General features: G+C 30.2%; 1 protein-coding gene across 15 annotated transcripts in view; it reads right to left on the reverse strand.

Annotated features, from left to right (window-relative positions):
• Window positions 1–20,868, reverse strand: part of LOC126746168 (rho GTPase-activating protein 21) — a 176,908-nt gene that overhangs the window by 122,922 nt on the left and 33,118 nt on the right. Inside the window, exon 3 of one of the 15 annotated variants that reach the window (XM_050454302.1) lies at window positions 16,511–16,643. The exons of the other annotated variants lie outside the window; for them this stretch is intronic. Coding sequence (XP_050310259.1) covers window positions 16,511–16,564 — 54 coding nt within the window. The 5' untranslated portion in view covers window positions 16,565–16,643. The remainder of the gene's footprint in view (window positions 1–16,510; window positions 16,644–20,868) is intronic. 15 annotated transcript variants of the gene reach the window in all.

Genomic DNA, 20,868 nt, shown 5'->3' on the forward strand with positions numbered 1-20,868 from the left:
GCGGGTATTAAATTAACCCGCGTAGCTATAAATAGTGTGGCAATAGACGGTAGACAGAAAGAGATCCGACCGAGAATTGATCATGGAAATGATAAAAAGTTCTCGGGGCCCGAAGACATCGCCGCCAATTAGTCACGAAACCCAGTGGCCACTCGGCCAGATTTTCAACAGATTAAACCGTCATACCTTAAGGCTATATGTCAGCTGATACGGTGGCATTTTAGCCTTTGGCTTATTCTACTATAGACGCTTATTATCCTTTAGGAAGTTGTACGTTTACACGACGAACTTAATGCGTATTAATTGTTATTTCATGATTTACCTACTGCAGCCAACCAGCTTTAAAAAAATATATAACAGTGTCTGGGATTGCCTGAAGGCTGCATTGACATGGCCTTTTATTACTATTTTCCGTATATATTATTGTAAATCTGTCATCAAAAATAATAAATTTTGTTTATTATTATTATTATTATTATTATTATTATATACAAGGAAAGCCTTCTTCCAGGAGTGCAGAGGGTTTTTGATAATGCCTGGAATTGAGTACTAGGACCTCTAGAACGTCACAAATTTTGTAAAATTTCAAGCATTGATTTGAATTTTCTAAAATTATCAAAATTTATCAAATTTTTGGAAAAATTCCAGGCATAATTTGAAAAAAAACTAGAAAGCCATAAAATGGTAGGAAATATTCTTGGCACTTATCTAGAAATATAATTACAAGTGCCTGGAATATTCCCCACCATTTCATATTTTTTTCAAATTATTCGTGGAATTTTTCCAAAATTTTTTATGAATTTCGAAAATTTTTGAAAATTTCCAGGCATTCATTTCCAAAAAAAAACAAATGAAATAGATGATTTTTTTTTAATTTGAAGAGTTGATTTAAAAAAAAAATGATTCTTTGAATTTTTGAAGAAATTCCAGGCATTAATTTCCAAAAACGATTGAAAATTTCATTCATTGATTTTTAGAATTTCCTGAACTAATCAAATTTTAGAGTAAGCAGGTACCAGTGATTTTTTAAAAATTAAATGGAATCATCAATTTTTCGGAAAAATTTCAAGCATAGATTCTGAGAAACCCTTGGAAATCATCAACAGTTTATAAATTTCAGGCATTCATTTCCAGAAAAAAAATCCTCAAAATCAATCAAATTAAATCCTCAAAAATTTCCGAAATTTATTAATTTTTTAAAAAAATTCCTGCATTTCTTAGAAAAAAAAAAGGAATGAGTGTCTGGAATATTCTTAAAAATATCACGATTATCAAGAGGTTTTAAAATGACTGCCTGGAATTTTCCAAAATTATCAAAATTTATCAAATTTTTGGAATAATTCCAGGCATAATTTAAAAAAAAAACTAGAAAGTCATGAAATGGTGGGAAATATTCCAGGCACTTACCTGGAAATGTAATTACAGGTGCCTGAAATAGTTCCCACCATTTCATGACTTTCTAGTTTTTTTCAAATTATTCGTGGAATTTTTCCAAAATTTTTTATGAATTTCGAAAATTTTTGGAAATTTCCAGGCATTCATTTCCAAAAAAAAACAAATGAAAAAGATGATTTTTTAAAAAAAATTGAGGCATTGATTTAAAAAAAAAAATCATTCTTTGAATTTTTAAAGGAATTCCAGGCATCTAATTAATTAGACTAAGCAGGCATTAATCATTTCTCAAAAACTAAATGAAATTATCAATTTTCCGGAACAATTTTAAGCATAGATTCTGATGAGAAACCCTTGGAAATTATCAACAGTTGATAAACTTCAGGCATTCATTTTCAGAAAAAAATCCTCAAAATCAATCAAATGAAATCCTCAAAAATTTCCGAAATTCATTAAATTTTTTGAAAAATTCCTTGCATTTCTTAGAAAAAGGAGGAATGAGTGTCTGGAATATTCTTAAATATTTCACGATTGTCAAGAAGTTTTAAAATGACTGCCAGGAATTTTCCAAAAATTATCAGAATTCATCAAATTTTTGGAAAAATTCCAGGCATAATTTGAAAAAAACTAGAAAATCATGAAATGATCGGAAATATTCCAGGCACTTACCTGGAAACATAATTACAAGCTTTTAAAATGAATACCTGGAAATTTCCAAAAATTTTCGAAATTCATTAAATTTTTGGAAAAATTACAAGCATAATTTGAAAAAAACTAAAAAGCCATGAAATGGTGGGAAATATTCCAGGCACTGGTAATTATATTTCCAGGTAAGTGACGGTCTTGTAAGATGCGTGCCTGGAATTTTCCAAAAATTATCAGAACTCATCAAATTTTTGGAAAAATTCCACGAATAATTCGAAAAAAACTAGAAAGTCATAAAATGGTGGGAAATATTTTAGGCAATGGTAATTATATATCCAGATGGTAAGTGTTTTTCGAAAAATTTAATGAAATTTCGGATAGTTCCAGGAAAATTGTCTTTTTTCAATTATTTATAATTTTTTTTTTGAAAACAAGTTTTATATAGATATTTCAGACTAAATCTTTGAAAATATTCCAAGCACTCATACCCTATTTTTCGAAAAATTTGATAAATTCCGAACATTCTAGGCCCCAAAAAATCTTGATAAACGTACATTTTTTCCAAAAATTCAATTTTCGTTTTAAAAATCCCTGGCATTTTTTAGGAAAAGAGGGAATGGGTGTCTGGAATATTCCTAAGCATTTCACAATTGTCAAGAGGTTTTAAAATGACTGCCTGGAATTTTTTTAAAATTATCAAAATTCGTCAAATTTTTGGAAAAATTCCAGGCATAATTTGAAAAAAACTAGAAAAATCATGAAATTGTGGGAAATATTCCAGGCACTTACTTGGAAATATAATTACAAGTGCCTGGAATATTTCCCACCATTTTATGACTTTCTAATTTTTTTCATATTATGCCTGGAATTTTTCAAAAATTATCAGAATTCATAAAAATTTTTGGAAAATCTGACTCCTTCAGTCATCCATAAGAAATCAAATTAGCAGACATTATTTATTGTAAGATCCCTGGAATGTTCCAATAATACTTTCCTGAATTTTAAGGTAAAAGGGCAGTTTCAACCCTGATGATATTGGAAGGGAAGCCTTAACAAGTTGACGATGACTAACGCGGTATATCAATGACTCTCCGTTTAAACGCTTTAAATCTTCTAAGGTTTCCCGAGCGATCGATCGATTAGAAAAGTGCAATTAACGAAGAAGACAATAAAGGTAAAGAGCAATTTTAATTTGGCGCCTAATGGGCGCAGTCGCGACTTAAGGGCCCCTCGTTAACCTTGAATTCACTTTTAGATACTCGATGGTGATTCTAATAATTGCGATCGAGATCCGATTATGTGCACGGCGCCAGGCCTTTCCAGACCGTATTGTACTGTACAATTTTCTGAAAAATCTTGTACAATTAAAGTAGGATTCTTGATTTTTTTTCCCAAGATTTCATGCATGTCTTATTGGTATATTTTAATGACTAAACTGAAATATTCCCGGAATATTTTGCTTTTAAGTCATGACTATTATGGTGAATTTGGCAGCCATAAAAATGAAAGTAACAAATCGCCTTAATCTCGTTCTTTGGCTTGATTAGATTAGAACACACTGGCAGTAAAAGTCAACGTGAAAACGCATTCAAGAGTCGTTGAACTTCCGTACGAATTAAACGGGGATTTTTGCGCTTCGGGGTATCAGTTGGAGGGTCTGAAGAGGTCCGAAAAATCCGAAACTTTGGAAGATTGTTTTGCGGGCATTTATTCCAAAAAATTGTTGAAATTTCACACCTCATCATTCCCTATTTTCTAGAAATTAATGCCTTAAATTGATAATTTAAGATGATGATTTTCAGGGCTTTCTTAGAAATTATGGCAGAAGTTTTTCGGAAAATGTTATGAATTTTCCAGGAAAAAATCCGCAATTTTTTTTAATATTTTTTTTTTTAATAAATTTTGTATAGATATTTCAGAAATAATTTTTAGAAATTCCAGGCATTTTCTTAAACTTTAAATTTTTGAAAATATTATAGGCACTCATACCCTATTTTTTTCGAAAAATTTGATGAATTCCGATAATTTTCCTAAAATTTTAGGCAAATATCTTGCAAAACATACATTTTTTCCAGAAAGAAATCCCTGGTATTTCTTAGAAGATGGAATGAGTGTCTGGAATATTCCTAAGCATTTCACAACTGTCAAGAGGTTTTAAAATGATTGCCTGGAATTTTCCAAAAAATATCAGAATCAAATTTTTGGAAAAATTCCACGAATAATTTTAAAAAAACTAGAAAGGTTCTAGAAAGTCATTATTTGGTGGAAAATATTCCAGGCACTTGTAATTATATTTCCAGATAAGTGCCAGGAATTTTTCCCACTATTTCATGACTTTCTAGTTTTTTTCAAATTATTCGTGGAATTTTTCCAAAATTTTTTATGAATTTCGAAAACTTTTGGAACTTTTCAGGCATTAATCCCGTAGTAAATCTTGCAAAACATCACTTCAATTTTTCTAGAGAATGTCTGAATTTTTTCCAAAAATTTGATAATTTCAAAAAAATCGTAAATATTCCAGACACTCATCTTGAATTCTAGAAAATACCAGGAATTTTTGGAAAAATGTAATAAATTCCAAAAATTTTCGGAAAAAATTCCATGCATTTCTTAGAAAAGTAAGGAATGAGTGCCTGGGATATTTTTAATTATTCTCCCTATTTTTCTAAATAATGTCTGGAATTTTTCGGAATTTATTAAATGTTTCGAAAAATGCCTGGCATTCATGCGTCCAGTGTCTAGAAATATTTGACGAATTTTTGAAATTTTCTAAAAAATTTTAAGAAATTATTGAAAATCATTACATTAAGCATTCTTGCTTCGAAATCTTCAAAAAATATTGCAAAACATCAATTTTTTGTAGAAATTCCAGGCATCTTCTAGAAAAATTGGCGAGGGATGTTTGGAACATTTCCAAAAATTTTACTATTTTTAAGAGTTGTTTTTTAAAATTAACGCCTGGAATTTTTCCAAAAATTTAATGATTTCCGAATGAATTTTTGTAAAAATTCCAGGCACTCAACCCAATTTTTTTTTTTTTAAATACTAGAAATTCATTGATAGTTTCCGATAATTTTCTGAAAAATTTGAGGAATAAATGTCAATTTCTAGTAGATTGATTTGAACTGTCTGGAAAAATCCCATAGATTGTCTGGAAAATGTGGATTAATGACAGTAACTGCTTGAAAAAAAAATACAATATAAGGATAAAAGAAGACGCAATAAAATTTTCAGGCTGTTTTACAATTTCTTCCAGGCAGTTAGGGTCATTTTGTATACTTAGAAGACACATACAATTTAACGCTTTGCTCTGGAAGAAACGTAAATGTCAAGATTTTGGCGCCCAACAATATGGAAACAGCAGTCGACGTTTGGATGGGAAAATATGTCTAATTGCCTGGAAGCAACAATTAATGATATTTCTTCCAGAATGTTGAAGCAGTTTCGATTGGAATCCATAGAAAAGCCTAATCCAGGTCTAATTTTTAAAAATTTAAATTTCTTAAAAATTCCAGGCATTTTTTTGAAAATATGCCAGGCACTGATCCTCTATTTTTTAATAATTAAAATTTTTTACTAGAAAAATATGGAGGTGAGTGCCTGGAATTTTTCAAAAATTATCAAATTTATCAACAATTTTCGAAAAGTACAGGAATGAATTTTTCGAAAATTTTTACGAATTTCGACAATTTTTGGAAATTTTCAGGCATTAATCCCGTAGCAAATCTTGGAAAACATCACTTTAATTTTTCTAGAGAATGCTTGAACTTTTTTCCAAATATTTGATAATTTTAAAAAAATTGTAAATTTTTTTAAGGCACTCATCTTAAATTCTAGAAAATACCAGGAATTTTTGGAAAAATGTAATAAATTCCAAAAAAATTCCATGCATTTCTTAGAAAAGTAAAGAATGAAGTGCCTGGAATATTTTTAATTATTCTCTCTATTTTTCTAAAGAATGTCTGGAATTTTTCGGAATTTATTAAATTTTTCGAAAAATGCCCGGCATTCATGCGTCTAGTGCCTAGAAATATTTGACAAATTTTTAAAATTTACTAAAAATTTTTAAGAAATTATTGAAAATCATTAAATTAAGCATTCTTGCTTCGAAATCTCCAAAAAAAAAATAATTCCGAAAATTTCAATAAAATTTGATAAATACGGAAAAATTCCCAAAAAAATCTTGCAAAACATCAATTTTTTTGTAGAAATTCCAGGCATCTTCTAGAAAAATTAAAGTGATGTTTTGCAAGATTTACTACGGCCTTAATGCCTGAAAATTTCCAAAAATTGTCAGAATTCGTTATAATTTTCGAAAAAATCATTCTTGTACTTTTCGAAAATCATTGATAAATTTGATAATTTTTGAAAAATTTCAGGCACTCACCTCCATATTTTTCTAGATATAAATTTGAATAATTAAAAAATAGAGGATGAATGCCTGGCATATTTTCAAAAAAAAATGCCTGGAATTTTTAAAAATTAGACCTGGATTAGGTCTTTCTATGGATTCCAATCAAAACTGCTTCAACATTCTAAAAGAAATATCATTAATTGTTGCTTCCAGGCAATTGGACATGATTTCCCATCCATACGTCGACTGCTGTTTCTATATTGTTGGGCGCCAAAATGTTGACATTTACGTTTCTTCCAGAGCAAAGTGTTAAATTGTATGTCTTCTAAGCATGCAAAATGACCTTAAATGCCTGGAAGAAATTGTAAAATAGCCTGAAAATTTTATTGCGTCTTCTTTTATCCTTATATTGTATTTTTTTCCAAGCAGTTACTGTCATTAATCCACATTTTCCAGACAAACTATAAGATTTTTCCAGACAGTTCAAATCAATATACTAGAAATTGACATTTATTCCTCGAATTTTTCAGAAAATTTTCGGAAACTATCAATGAATTTCTAGTATTTAGAAAAAAAAATTGGTTGAGTGCCTGGAATTTTTAAAAAATTATCAAATTTATCAATGATTTTCAAAAAGTACAGGAATGAATTTTACGAAAATTTTTACGAGTTCCGACAATTTTTGGTAATTTTCAGGCATTAAGCCCGTAGTAAATCTTGCAAAACATCACTTTAATTTTTCTAGAGAATGACTGCATTTTTTCCAAAAATTTGATAATAATTTTTTTAAGGCACTTATCTTGAATTCTAGGAAATACCAGGAATTTTTTGAAAAATGTAATAAATTCCAAAAAAAATCGGAAAAATTCCATGCATTTCTTAGAAAAGTAAAGAATGAAGTACCTGGAATATTTTTAATTATTCTCCCTATTTTTCTAAGGAATGTCTGGAATTTTTCGGAATTTATGTAATGTTTCGAGTAATGCCTGGCATTTTGTGCATTTAGTGCCTAGAAATATTTGACGAATTTTTTAAATTTTTTAAAAATTATTGTAAATCATTAAATTGGGAATTCGTGCTTTGAAATCTTCCAAAAAAAAAAGAAATTCCAAAAACTTCAAAAAAATTTGATAAATACCGAGAACTCTAAAAAATGTTGCAAAACATCAATTTTTTGAAGAAATTCCAGGCATTTTCCAGAAAAATTGACGATGAGTGCCTGGATAATTTCTCTAAAAATTTTGAAGTGTTTTTTTTTATTAACGCCTGGAATTTTTCCAAAAATTTAATGATTTCCGAATGAATTTTTGAAATATTCCAGACATTCGACCCCACAAAAGCTTGAACGTTTTCAAGTTATTTTAGGCATAATTCCAACAAAAACCTTCAAAATCGTTAATTTTTTGAACAGATTTTTGAGCATATTTTTTTGAAATTTTAGGGATTTTTTAAAGGCATATTTTCAAAGCAATTTTGGAAAAATTTCAATGAAATCTTGAATTCCAGACAGGCGACAAAAAACAAAATATGCTCAACTTTAAAAAAACCACTAGTAAAGTAACTAGGGCTTCAATCTTTAAAATTCCAACGGCAACTTCATACATTCGACCCCTTAAATCCTTTATCCTGACATACTGAACGGTTATAATTGGTCCAAAAATATTTTAATTTATTTATTTATTTATTTACAATTACAATTGTAGCAGGTTAAAAAATTGGTTCTTAAATTTTTAAATTCTTTAGATCAGCAGGCGTTAACTTCATACTGAAAATACTTGAAATTCCGGACAATGTTTACACTTGAGACTAGTAAAACTATTTGCCATTAAGAACCTTACCTTTAAAAATAAATAATATTAAGTAACGAACCAAATCCAATTGAAAAAATTGTAAAACTTAGGTCCAACACCACCATCGAGTCTCCATGTTGCCGGAAATTCAAGAAACCAAAAAAAAAAAAAACACTAAAGCACCCCACCAATTTAAAACCGTGAAGTCAAAATAAGAAGTTTTTTCTTTTTTTAACACAAAAAAAAAAGTGGAAAAGAGAAAAAAAAATGACGTGGAGCACGCCGCACATGCGTCCGTATCCTGCGACCCGACGACAAGAACGTACCGCCGCTTACTGCTGACGGTGACGAGCCGGCAGCGATCTCACCTCACCGCCGTGAGCTGTCGTGGGGCAGACAGCAGGAGAAAACCGGAAAAAAAAAACGTTCAACTAACAAATCCAGGATCAAATTCATTGGTCATAATATAATTTAGGAAATGGGGTCTCTTTGTGTTGCCACAAAACAGTAGTGTCATCTGCAAACATCGAACATGGGCCATGTTTCAATACACTAGGCAAGTCATTCGACCCAACACTAAACACCAGAATTAATGTCCACATAATTAGATCGATGCGATTTATTCGACAAGTAAGATATGTTTAGATATGTTCATCCTCATTGATACCCAGATATAATTCTTCAAGCATCAATTGTACCTCTGAATTCTGTCATTCCGCTATTGTCTATGTAATTTTCTCATTTTCCAATTATTCAATCATCAATGAACATGCTCACACTGTCGGCATCAGCATTAAACATCTTCGTGACTGTTCAGACAGTAAAATATTTGATGATGTTCGACTTTCCTGGGTTCTATTGTGAAGTAATACTTTTGTAGTCGTTAAAGCCACCTTGTTATTTGTCCTTCAAGGTTTTTAAATGGGAACACCCATTTCAGAGAAGCATGATCAGTCCTAAGATAATAATGGAAAAAATACCACTAGATATTAATGAAATATATTAATTGCCAGGGATGCTAAGAAACACCTTAACCCATCAGTTGATCTTTAATTATTTACCTCAAAATCCACAGGCCTACAGTAAAAACGCCCTGAACTGCAAATTGGGTCAATAGTAGTGTTTGTAATATTAGACTGATTTTTCACTTATCGAACAGTAAAAGGTGTTTATATCATCGGGTCTTAAATTAGATAAACAAAAATGACCAGAGCTAAGGCAATTGAAACAGACATTTCTCTTTGCCTAGAATTTGTTTAGATTTTTTTTTTTCAAAAAGAATTTCTTAATGTAATGTATTAAGAAAATTTCAATCTCTTTTTTGTTCTTGACATTGACAATCGAAAAACAAGCCTCAAACATTTTGAATGAAAATACTTAAGATAAAATAAACCCCAATTAAACTCATCGAGTTTTTTTTTTTCAAATAACCCCCGTATTCACTTAGTGAAAGATGGCACCACAATAAGTACAACATACTTTCCTAATATCCATCCTTGTCATACTCATGTTTGTCTATACGGTAACCATGCCAACCATCAATAAATAGCGCAATATCGCGCGCCCTATCTTTGTTTAACCTGTAAGCGACATGTCGATATACGAGGGCGAACCGATACGTTATTAGTTTGTATATCTTTTATAAATAATTTATTGAGTTATGGCGGATCATCCGAATGTTATGTATGAATCTGAATCCTTAATTGTACATTTTCCAGTACAATTATGGCATGAATTAAAAATGATTTTTCGAAAATGTTCTCTTGCCCGGTCTTTAGAAAATAAATCGTATTGTTGGGAGACAGAGAGTGAAACACGGACAAAGCTTGGTAATAAATTGCGAAGAAAAACCCACGTCGGGGCCTACGATAACGACGAGTAAAACGGTGCAGAAAATACCTTGGGGAACAAGAAGCAGCAACGGGGCTCATAACAATAAAGTCGGATAAGACGAGTGTAGACTCGCATTTTCACCGGACAAATGCACGCCTCCTTATCACCACCGCTGACTGTTATTGTCACTTTGTATTACAGTAATACAATGGGACACCCTATATAAGTACTAAGCCCTTTCCTTTGCCTAAAATAAATTTTTCATTTACTAAAAGATCTCTGGTTTATATAGCACCAACAATTTACAATATGATGCCTCTTGGATGTTGAAGAAACTCTTATATCAAAATTAAGTCTTGGATCCTCTTAACTTGAGCAATTGCTTTCCTAATTTAAACACTTAGTAGTAATTATTAACTATTACTAACTATTATTAGTCTAATACTGTTTAAACACGGTATATTATTATAATATTTCGGAAAACAAAAAGTGGTTCATATTTTGACTTTTAGAGGCTGTAGAGTCAAAATTATTTGTCATACTGAAAATTTAATTTTTCTTTATGAGCTACAAATTAATTGCAAATATTGTATTTTTTATTTGTAGATTTTTATTCCGGGATTTCATTTCCAAAAAATTCCAGGTATTTTTTCCCTGAAAATCATATAATATTTAGGAAAAATTGAAATTATGCCAAGAACTTACTACAAAATATTTTGAAATTTCAGGCGTAATTTTGCCGAAATAAAAAAACCAATCTTTTGGGAAACTCTAAGGATTCAGAACATTATGATGTTTTTGGAAAAAATTTCAGGCATTCATTTTCAAAAAAAAAACATGATCTTTCTGTTTTAATTTAAGGCGTTTCCAGAAATTTTTTTTTTAAATATATACTTTTTGAAAAAATCCAAAAAATTTCAAAAAAAATTTCAGGCACTAAATGCCAAAAAAATTATAAAATATTTAACAAAAATCCCAAGCAATAATGCCAGAAATTTCAGTCATATTTTTTTTCAAATTAAAAAATATCAATTTCTTGGAAAATCAATCAACATGATAATTTTGGAAAAATTCCAAGCGTTAATTTTTCCAGAAAATCGTCAATTTATTGAAAAAATTCCAGGCACTAAGCGCCAGAAAATTCATCAAATATTCAACAAAAACTTTAGCAAATTATGAAATTTTTCGAAAATTCCAGGTATTAGTTCTTAAAAAAAAACAATAAATTTTTTTAGAAAATTCCAAGCAATTAATGCCAGAAAATTTAATAAATTGCAGAATATTTTAAAATTCCAAGCACAATTTTTAAAGTGGAAAATATAAATTTCTTTGGACATTCTAAGCATTGAATTCCAGAAAATCATGAAATTTTTGCAAAAATTCCAGGAACTTCTCAAAAAAAAAAAATTGAAGAATTCATCAAAACTGGAATCTTAAGATTCCAGTTTTGACAAAAATTAATTTTTGGAAAATTCCAGGCATTCAGTGTAATTTTCCAAAAATCATCAAAATTTGGGAAAAATTCTAGGCACTCAATGATTCTATAAAGATAGTTTAATATTTATATTTTTTTAAATAGCTGGAAATAATTTGCGAAAAATCATTAAATTAAAAAAAAAAAGTTATTCATTCCCGAAAAGTCATCAAATATTTAGGGAATATTCCAGACAATATATGCCAAAAAAATGGCTGTGAATTAAAAAATATTTTCAAATTCCTGGCATTATAATTGCCAAAAAATCGTGAATTGATTTTGGAAATTTCCAGGCAACAAAGGCAGAAAATTTTGTAAATTACAAAATATTCCAGGCATAATTTTTCAAAAACTTTAAAAAATACCAATTTTTCGAAAAGTTCCAGATAAGTCATTAAAATTATGGGAATAATTTCCAGAAAATTTATTAAATATTTGAAAAAATTCCAGACACTAAACGCCAGAAAATTCATCAAGTATTCAACAAAAACACGGGCAAATTATGACATTTTTAAGAAAATTCCAGGCAATTAATGCCAGAAAATGTAATAAATTGCAGAATATTTTTAAAATTCCAGGCACTATATGCTAGAAAAATCATAAAATATTTAGCAACAATTCTAGGCAATAAATTCTAGAAAATTTGCAAAATATCTTAAAATTCCAAGCACGATTTTTCAAATTGGAAAATATAAATTTCTTTGGTCATTCTAGGCATTGAATTCCAGAAAATCATCAAATTTTTGGAAAAATTTTGGGCACAAGATGCCAAACAAATCATCAACTATTTTGAAATTTCAGGCATTAATTCTCGAAAAATCATAAAATTTTCGCAAAAATTTCAGGAACTTCTCAAAAAAAAAATCATTAATATTTTGGATTTTTTTTATCCCAAATCGGCAATTGTAGGCAATTTCCCCAAAAAAAAAAAAAAAATTGAAGAATTCATCACTACTTTAATGAAATCTTAAGATTCCAGTTTTGACAAAAATTATTTTTTGAAAAAATCCAGGCATTCAGTGTAATTTTCCAAAAATCATCAAAATTTGGGAAAAATTCTAGGCACTTAATGATTCTATAAAGATAGTTTAATATTTATATTTTTTTAAATTGCTAGAATTTATTCCCGAAAAATCATTAAATATTTAGGGAATATTCCAGACAATATATGCCAAAAAAATGGTTGTAAATTAAAAAATATTTTGAAATTCTAAGCACAGTTTTCCAAATAAAAAAATATCAATTTCTTGGGAAATTCTAGGCATTCAGAAAATCATATTTTTTGAATAATTCAAGGCATTAATTTCGAGAAAATCATTAAATTTTTGAATAAATTCCAGGCAATAAAAAGTGATAAAAAACGTTGTAAATTACAAAATATTTTGAAATTCCTGGCATTATAATTGCCAGAAAATCGTGAATTGATTTTGGAAAATTCCAGGCAATAATGGCAGAAAAAAATTTTGTAAATTACAAAATATTCCAGGCATAATTTTTCAAATAAAACCTTGAAAAATACCAATTTTTCTAAAAGTTCCAGATAAATCGTTTAAATTTTGGGAATAATTTCCGGAAAATTTATTAAATATTTGAAAAAATTCCAGGCATTCAATTCCAAAAAATCATGAAATATTTAACAAAAATCCCAAGAAATAATGCCAGAAATTTCAGGCAAATTTTTTTCATATTGAAAAATATCATTTTCTTGAAAGAGTCTGGACACTCAGAAAATCATGATAATTTTGGAAAAACTCCAGGCATTAATTTTCCAGAAAATCGACAAATTTTGAAAAAATTCCAGGCAATTAATGCCAGAAAATGTAATAAATTGCAGAATATTTTTAAAATTCCAGGCACTATATGCTAGAAAAATCATCAAATATTTAGCAATAAATGTTAGAAAATTTTGTAAGTTGCAAAATGCATATCTTAAAATTCCAAGCACAATTTTTCAAATTGGAAAAAAAATTTCTTTGGAAATTCTAGGCACTGAATTCTAGAAAATCATCAATTTTTTGGAAAAATTTTAGGCACAAGATGCTAAAAAAATCATCAACTGTTTTGAAATTTCAGGCATTAATTCTCGAAAAATCATGAAATTTTTACAAAAATTTCAGACATTTCTCAAAAAAAAAAAATTGAAAAATCATAAATAATTTAATGAAATCTTAAGATTCCAGACGTAAACTTTTGACAAAAATAATTTTTTTGAATATTCCAGGCATTCAGTGTAATTTTCCAAAAATCATCAAAATTTGGGAAAAAATTCTAGGCACTCAATGATTCTATAAAGATCGTCAATATTTTCAAAAAAATTGTATAAGCAATTTTACAAAAAAAAAAATAAAACTTATATATAGCATAAATTCTCAAAAAAATAAAAAATATTTTTTTTTAAGAATTGTGAATTTCAGGGATACAAATCAAAATTTCTGCTAAAAATTTATATTTTCATCATTAAATAAAAAAATAACTTATTTATTCCCGAAAAATCATCAAATATTTAGGGAATATTCCAGACAATATATGCCAAAAAAATGGTTGTAAATTAAAAAATATTTTAAAATTCTAAGCATAGTTTTCCAAATAAAAAAATATCAATTTCGTGGGAAATTCTAGGCATTCAGAAAATCATATTTTTTCAATAATTCAAGGCATTAATTTCGAGAAAATCATTAAATTTTTGAATAAATTTCAGGCAATAAAAAGTGACAAAAAACGTTGTAAATTACAAAATATTTTCCGTTGTAATTACAAAATTCCAGGCAATAATGGCAGAAAATTTTGTAAATTACAGAATATTCCAGGCATAATTTTTCAAAAAAACCTTGAAAAATACCAATTTTTCGAAAAGTTAAATAAATCATTAAAATTTTGAGAATAATTTCCAAAAAATGTATTAAATATTTGAAAAAATTCCAGGCATTAAATTCCAAAAAAAACCATGAAATATTTAACAAGAATCCCAAGCAATAATGCTATAAATTTCGGGCGGATTTTTTTCAAATTGAAAAATATAATTTTCTTGGAAAAGTCTGGGCACTCAAAAAATCATGATAATTTTGGAAACACTCCAGGCATTAATTTTCCAGAAAATCGACAAGTTTTTGAAAAAATTCCAGGCACTAAACGCCAGAAAATTCATCATATATTCAACAAAAACTTTAGCAAATTATGACATTTTTAAGAAAATTCCAGGCAATTAATGCAAGAAAATATAATAAATTGCAAAACATTAAAATTCCAGGCACTATATGCTAGAAAAATCATAAAATATTAAGCAACAATTCCAGGCAATAAATGCTAGAAAATTTGCAAAATATCTTAAAATTCCAAGCACGATATTTCAAATTGGAAAATATAAATTTCTAGGCATTGAATTCTAGAAAATCATCAAATTTTTGGAAAAATTTTAGACACAAGATGCAAAAAAAAATCATCAACTGTTTTGAAATTTCAGGCATTAATTCTCGAAAAATCATGAAATTTTTGCCAAGAAAATTTGAAAAATCATCAATATTTTAAGGAAATCCAGATAAAAACTTTTGACAAAAATTAATTTTCGGAAAATTCCAAGCATTCAGTAATTGCCCAAAATAACATCGGAATTTGGGAAAAATTCTAGGCACTCAATGATTTTATAAAGATCGTCAATATTTAAAAAAAAATTATATAAGCAATTTTACAAAAAAAAAATGAACTTTTAAAGAAATCTTAAAATTCCAGGCATAAATTCTCAAAAAAATAGAAAATACTTTTTTTTTAAGAATTGTGAATTTCAGGGATACAAATAAAAATTTCTGCTAAAAATTTTTATTTTCTTAAATTGCTGCAATTAATTTTGCGAAAAATCATTAAATAAAAAAAAATAACTGATTTATTCCCGAAAAATCATCAAATATTTAGGAAATATTCCAGACAATATATGCCAAAAAATTAGCGTAAATTAAAAAATATTTTGAAATTCTAAGCACAGTTTTCTAGATAGAAAAACATAAATTTCTTGGGAAATTCTAGGCATTCAGAAAATCATATTTTTTGAAAAATTCAAGGCAATAATTTCAAGAAAATCATTAAATTTTTGACTAAATTCCAGGCAATAAAACGTGGTTTCCAATATTGGTGGAATATGTATATATATGGAATATTCCAGGCGTTACTTTTCAAAGAAAAAATACCAATTTTTCGAGAAGTTCATCCAGAAAAATCATCAAAATTTTGGGAAAATTTCACGGAATAATGACCAGAAAATTTATTAAATATTTGAAAAAATTCCAGGCATTAAATTCCAAAAAATCATAAAAATTAAAAAAAAAATTCAGGCATTCGTTCACAACAAATCACGAAATTTAAAAAAAAATTCCAATCAATTTGTTTTTTGAGAAATATATTATTACATTTTCTGATTCTCAGTGAAACTCTAATACGAGGGGTCACATGTCCTACTTTAGAACAACCCTTTTTGAGTTATAACCAGTCAAAGAATAGTTGATATTTAAGAACCGATTAAAATTGTCATTTTTATTTACTCGCATGAATAAATTGCAAATGTCAACCATTTTGACAAGTGACAAAATGGTACGTCAAGCAAAAATTGCAAATTTGATATACACACCCTATATATTAATATTTACTTGGATTCTAGGTCAAATTGCATGATGAAAGTTTGATGGGTCACTTGCCACACTAGCACAGATTTTAAAAATTTGTTTCTGTTGTATTCTGTAAATCTGTGACACTAGTGCAATAGTTTCTAAGATAAGTAAAAGTACATTTTCCGCTTAAAATATCTCAAAAAGTATTGCACCAAAGTATATCGTGTGATCCCTCAAATTTCTTAGAGTTTCACGTAGAATCCAAATGGGCAATAGCATACTGCGTGTCCCATATAAAATAACGAAGTTTTCATTTAATAGCGGTTAGTTTTAAACATTTCGATAGGTCCCATGCCATTCAAGTAAATTTGCATTGTAAATCGTAACCCGGAAGCCCCGATTAATGTATTATAATGATCCTGTTTACCTGATCGGCAGCAGCACTTTCTTCTTCGGGAGCGGTTTCCTTATGCGCTCTCATGATCGCAGGGATTTATCAACGTTCTGTTATTATCATTGTCCGAGCTTTAAACGGACTCGTTACTCATTCTCGTTCCTACCTGAAACCGATATTGAAATTTACATAATTCATGTTTGGGTGGCGAAAGTCGAGTATAGGTAAAGTTTACATCCGACTTTTCGCTATTCGGGATCGCCTTAACATCATGTTTTATCTATTTAACAGTAAACAATTAATATAAGGCTACACATATTCATGCAATAAAATTCTGTTCTTTTTGGAGAAAAAAAAATCCGAATTTTACTTAAATAACTCGCCCGATTATTACGGTCAATTACGATCGTACATTTTCAAGCCCCTTAATTATTGTTAATGGGTGTTCCGGTTACGTTTAATGGCTCCATTAAACGTGTATCCTTGCCAATTTAATTTGAATATTTTGCCACCCGTATCGGCGTAATCGATACCTTTTGCATATTGATTCACCCTCTTATAAGTGAGTTATTTGTTAATGGATTAAACTCGGTATAAATCAAAGAAGATTGTACCCATCGGGTCTAAATTCTAGGTGATATTTAGATAAAGTCCAGTTCGGAGATCTTATTAGAATCTTTGATGTGCCGCGAATAGTCCGTGTCCCGGTGTTACTTGTATTGTAAACATTTAAATCGCAAAATTTTATCTAGAAAGAGTCATAAAGTAATATTCTGAGCGATATTTAATCGTTTTATTAAATAAATAAATGTTTTTAAATTTATACATTTGATTCGTAAAATTTGACTACAGACGTCCACGTACTATTTTGTTAGACGTCTGACTTCAGTCCCAGTCACTCATATTGTTTGCCTCATATTTAGTTATTGTGCATAATAGGAGAGATAAGAGGAACATTAACAAAATTAAATGCTTATACTAAAAAAATATTAAATGTCTGTTAGTTATTAAATGTTCCAGAAGATCCAGATGCGGTTGAAAGGGAAAAAATTGACTTTTATACTGTTTTTGGGCTTTTAGGTTCATCTGGATCCCAAGATTCTTTGACGATCCCTATAAAATGATTTCTATCGTCTGCAAAGGTTATGATTACGTCAGAAAAGCATAATTTCCCGACAATCCTGGACGTTTCGGTAGAATATGAAAAAATCGACTTTTTTCACTATTTTCTGGATCCATCTGAGGCCCAAGGTTTTTTGACGATCGCTACAGAATGACCTCTATCGTCTGCAAAAATCATAATTACTTCAGAAAAGTATAATTTCCAGATGATCCATGATGTTCCAGAAGAACCAGAAGCGGTAGAAACTGAAAACATCGACTTTTACCTCGTTTTTGGGCATTTAGGTCCATCTGGACCCCAAGGTCCTTTGACGATCACTATGGAATAACCTTTATCGTCTGCAAGGATCATGATTACGTTAGAAAAATATAATTTCCAGACGATCCAGGATGTTGCAGAAGTGCCAGAAGCGGTAGAAAGTGAAAAAATCGACATGTTACACACTTTTGGACATTTAGATCCATCTGGATCTCAAGATTCTTTGACGATCACTATGGAATGACCTCTATCGTCTGCAAGGATCATGATTACGTCAGAAAAGCATAATTTCCAGACAATCCACGACGTTCCAGAAGAGCCAGATGAGGTAGAAAGTGAAAAAATCGACATTTTACACACTTTTGGACATTTAGGTCCATCTGGAGCTCAAGATCCCTTGACGATCACTCTGGAACGACCTCTATCGTCTGCAAAAATCATAATTACGTCAGAAAAATATAATTTCCAGACGATCCAGGATGTTTTAGAGGAGCTAGATGTGGTAAAAAGTGAAAAAATCGACTTTTACATCGTTTTTGGGCATTTAGGTCCATCTGGATCCCAAGGTCCTTTGACGATCACTATGAAATAACTTCTATCATCTGCAAAAATCATAATTACGTTAGAAAAATATAATTTCCAGATAATCCAGGATGTTGCAGAAGTGCCAGAAGCCGTAGAAAGTGAAAAAATCGACATTTTACACACTTTTGGACATTTAGATCCATCTGGATCTCAAGATTCTTTGACGATCACTATGGAATGACCTCTATCGTCTGCAAAAATCATAATTACGTTAGAAAAATATAATTTCCAGACGATCCAGGATGTTCTAGAGGAGCCAGATGTGGTAGAAAGTGAAAAAATCGACTTTTACATCGTTTTTGGGCATATAGGTCCATCTGGATCCCAAGGTCCTTTGACGATCACTATGAAATAACTTCTATCATCTGCAAAAATCATAATTACATTAGAAGAATATAATTTCCAGATAATCCAGGATGTTCCGGAAGTGCCAGAAACTGGAGAAAGTGAAAAAATCGACATTTTACACACTTTTGGACATTTAGATCCATCTGGATCTCAAGATTCTTTGACGATCACTATGGAATGACCTCTATCGTCTGCAAAAATCATAATTACGTTAGAAAAATATAATTTCCAGACGATCCAGGATGTTCTAGAGGAGCCAGATGTGGTAGAAAGTGAAAAAATCGACTTTTACATCGTTTTTGGGCATATAGGTCCATCTGGATCCCAAGGTCCTTTGACGATCACTATGAAATAACTTCTATCATCTGCAAAAATCATAATTACATTAGAAGAATATAATTTCCAGATAATCCAGGATGTTCCGGAAGTGCCAGAAACTGGAGAAAGTGAAAAAATCGACATTTTACACACTTTTGGACATTTAGGTCCATCTGGATCTCAAGATCCTTTGACGATCACTATGGAATAACCTCTATCGTCTGCAAGGATCATGATTACGTTAGAAAAGTATAATTTCCAGATGATCCACGACGTTCCAGAAGAGCCAGATGTGGTAGAAAGTGAAAAAATCGACTTTTACATCGTTTTTGGGCATATAGGTCCATCTGGATCCCAAGGTCCTTTGACGATCACTATGAAATAACTTCTATCATCTGCAAAAATCATAATTACATTAGAAGAATATAATTTCCAGATAATCCAGGATGTTGCAGAAGTGCCAGAAGCTGTAGAAAGTGAATAAATCGACTTTTATATCGTTTTTGGGCATTTAGGTCCATCTGGATCCCAAGGTCCTTTGACGATCACTATGGAATGACCTCTATCGTCTGCAAGGATCATGATTACGTCAGAAAAGCATAATTTCCAGACAATCCACGACGTCCCAGAAGAGTAGTTGCGGTAGAAAGTGAAAAAATCGACTTTTACCTCGTTTTTGGGTATTTAGGTTCATCTGGGTCCCAAGGTTCTTTGACGATCACTACGGAATGACCTCTATCGTCTGCAAAAATCATGATTATGTCAGAAAAGTAGAATTTCCAGATGATCATGGATGTTCCAGAAGTGCCAGAAGCGGTAGAAAGTGAAAAAAATCGATATTTTACACACTTTTGGACATTTAGGTTGATCTGGATCCCAATCTTTGACGATCACTATGAAATAACTTCTATCATCTGCAAAGATCATAATTACGTTAGAAGAATATAATTTCCAGATAATCCAGGATGTTCCAGAAGTGCCAGAAGCTGTAGAAAGTAAAACAATCGACATTTTACATACTCTTGAACATTTAGGTCCATCTGGATTTCAAGATCCTTTGACGATCGCTATGGAATAACCTCTGCCGTCAGCAAATATCATAACTACGTCAGAAAAGCATAATTTCCAGACGATCCAGGATTTTCCAGAAGAGCCAGATGTGGTAGAAAGTAAAAAAATCGAATTTTTACATCGTTTTTTGGCATTTAGGTCTATCTGGATCGCAAGATCTTTTAACGATCATCAAAGAATGATTTTTATCGTCTGCAAAGATCATGATTACGTTAGAAAAGTCTGTTTTCCAGATGATCCTGGATGTTCCAGAAGAGCCAGATGCGGTAGAAAGTGAAAAAATCGACTTTTTACACTTTAGGTCCATCTGGGTCTCAAGATCCCTTGACGATCACTCTTGAATGACCTCTATCGTCTGCAAAGATCATGAATACGTTAGAAAAATATAATTTCCAGATAATCCAGGATGTTCCAGAAGTGCCAGAAGCAGAAAAAGGTAGAAAGTTAAAAAATCGACTTTTTACCCTTTTTTGGATATTTAGGTCCAGCTGGATCTTAAGATCCTTTCACGATCACTCTGGAATGACCTCTATCGTCTGCAAAGATCATGAATACGTTAGAAAAATATAATTTCCAGATAATCCCGGATCTTTCAGAAGAGCCAGATGCGGTAGAAAGTGGAAAAATTGACTTTTTCATCGTTTTTGGACATTTAGGTGCATCTGGATCTCAAGATCTTTTGACGATC

Source organism: Anthonomus grandis, chromosome 17 (assembly GCF_022605725.1).
Source record: "Anthonomus grandis grandis chromosome 17, icAntGran1.3, whole genome shotgun sequence".
Lineage (NCBI taxonomy): Eukaryota > Metazoa > Arthropoda > Insecta > Coleoptera > Curculionidae > Anthonomus > Anthonomus grandis.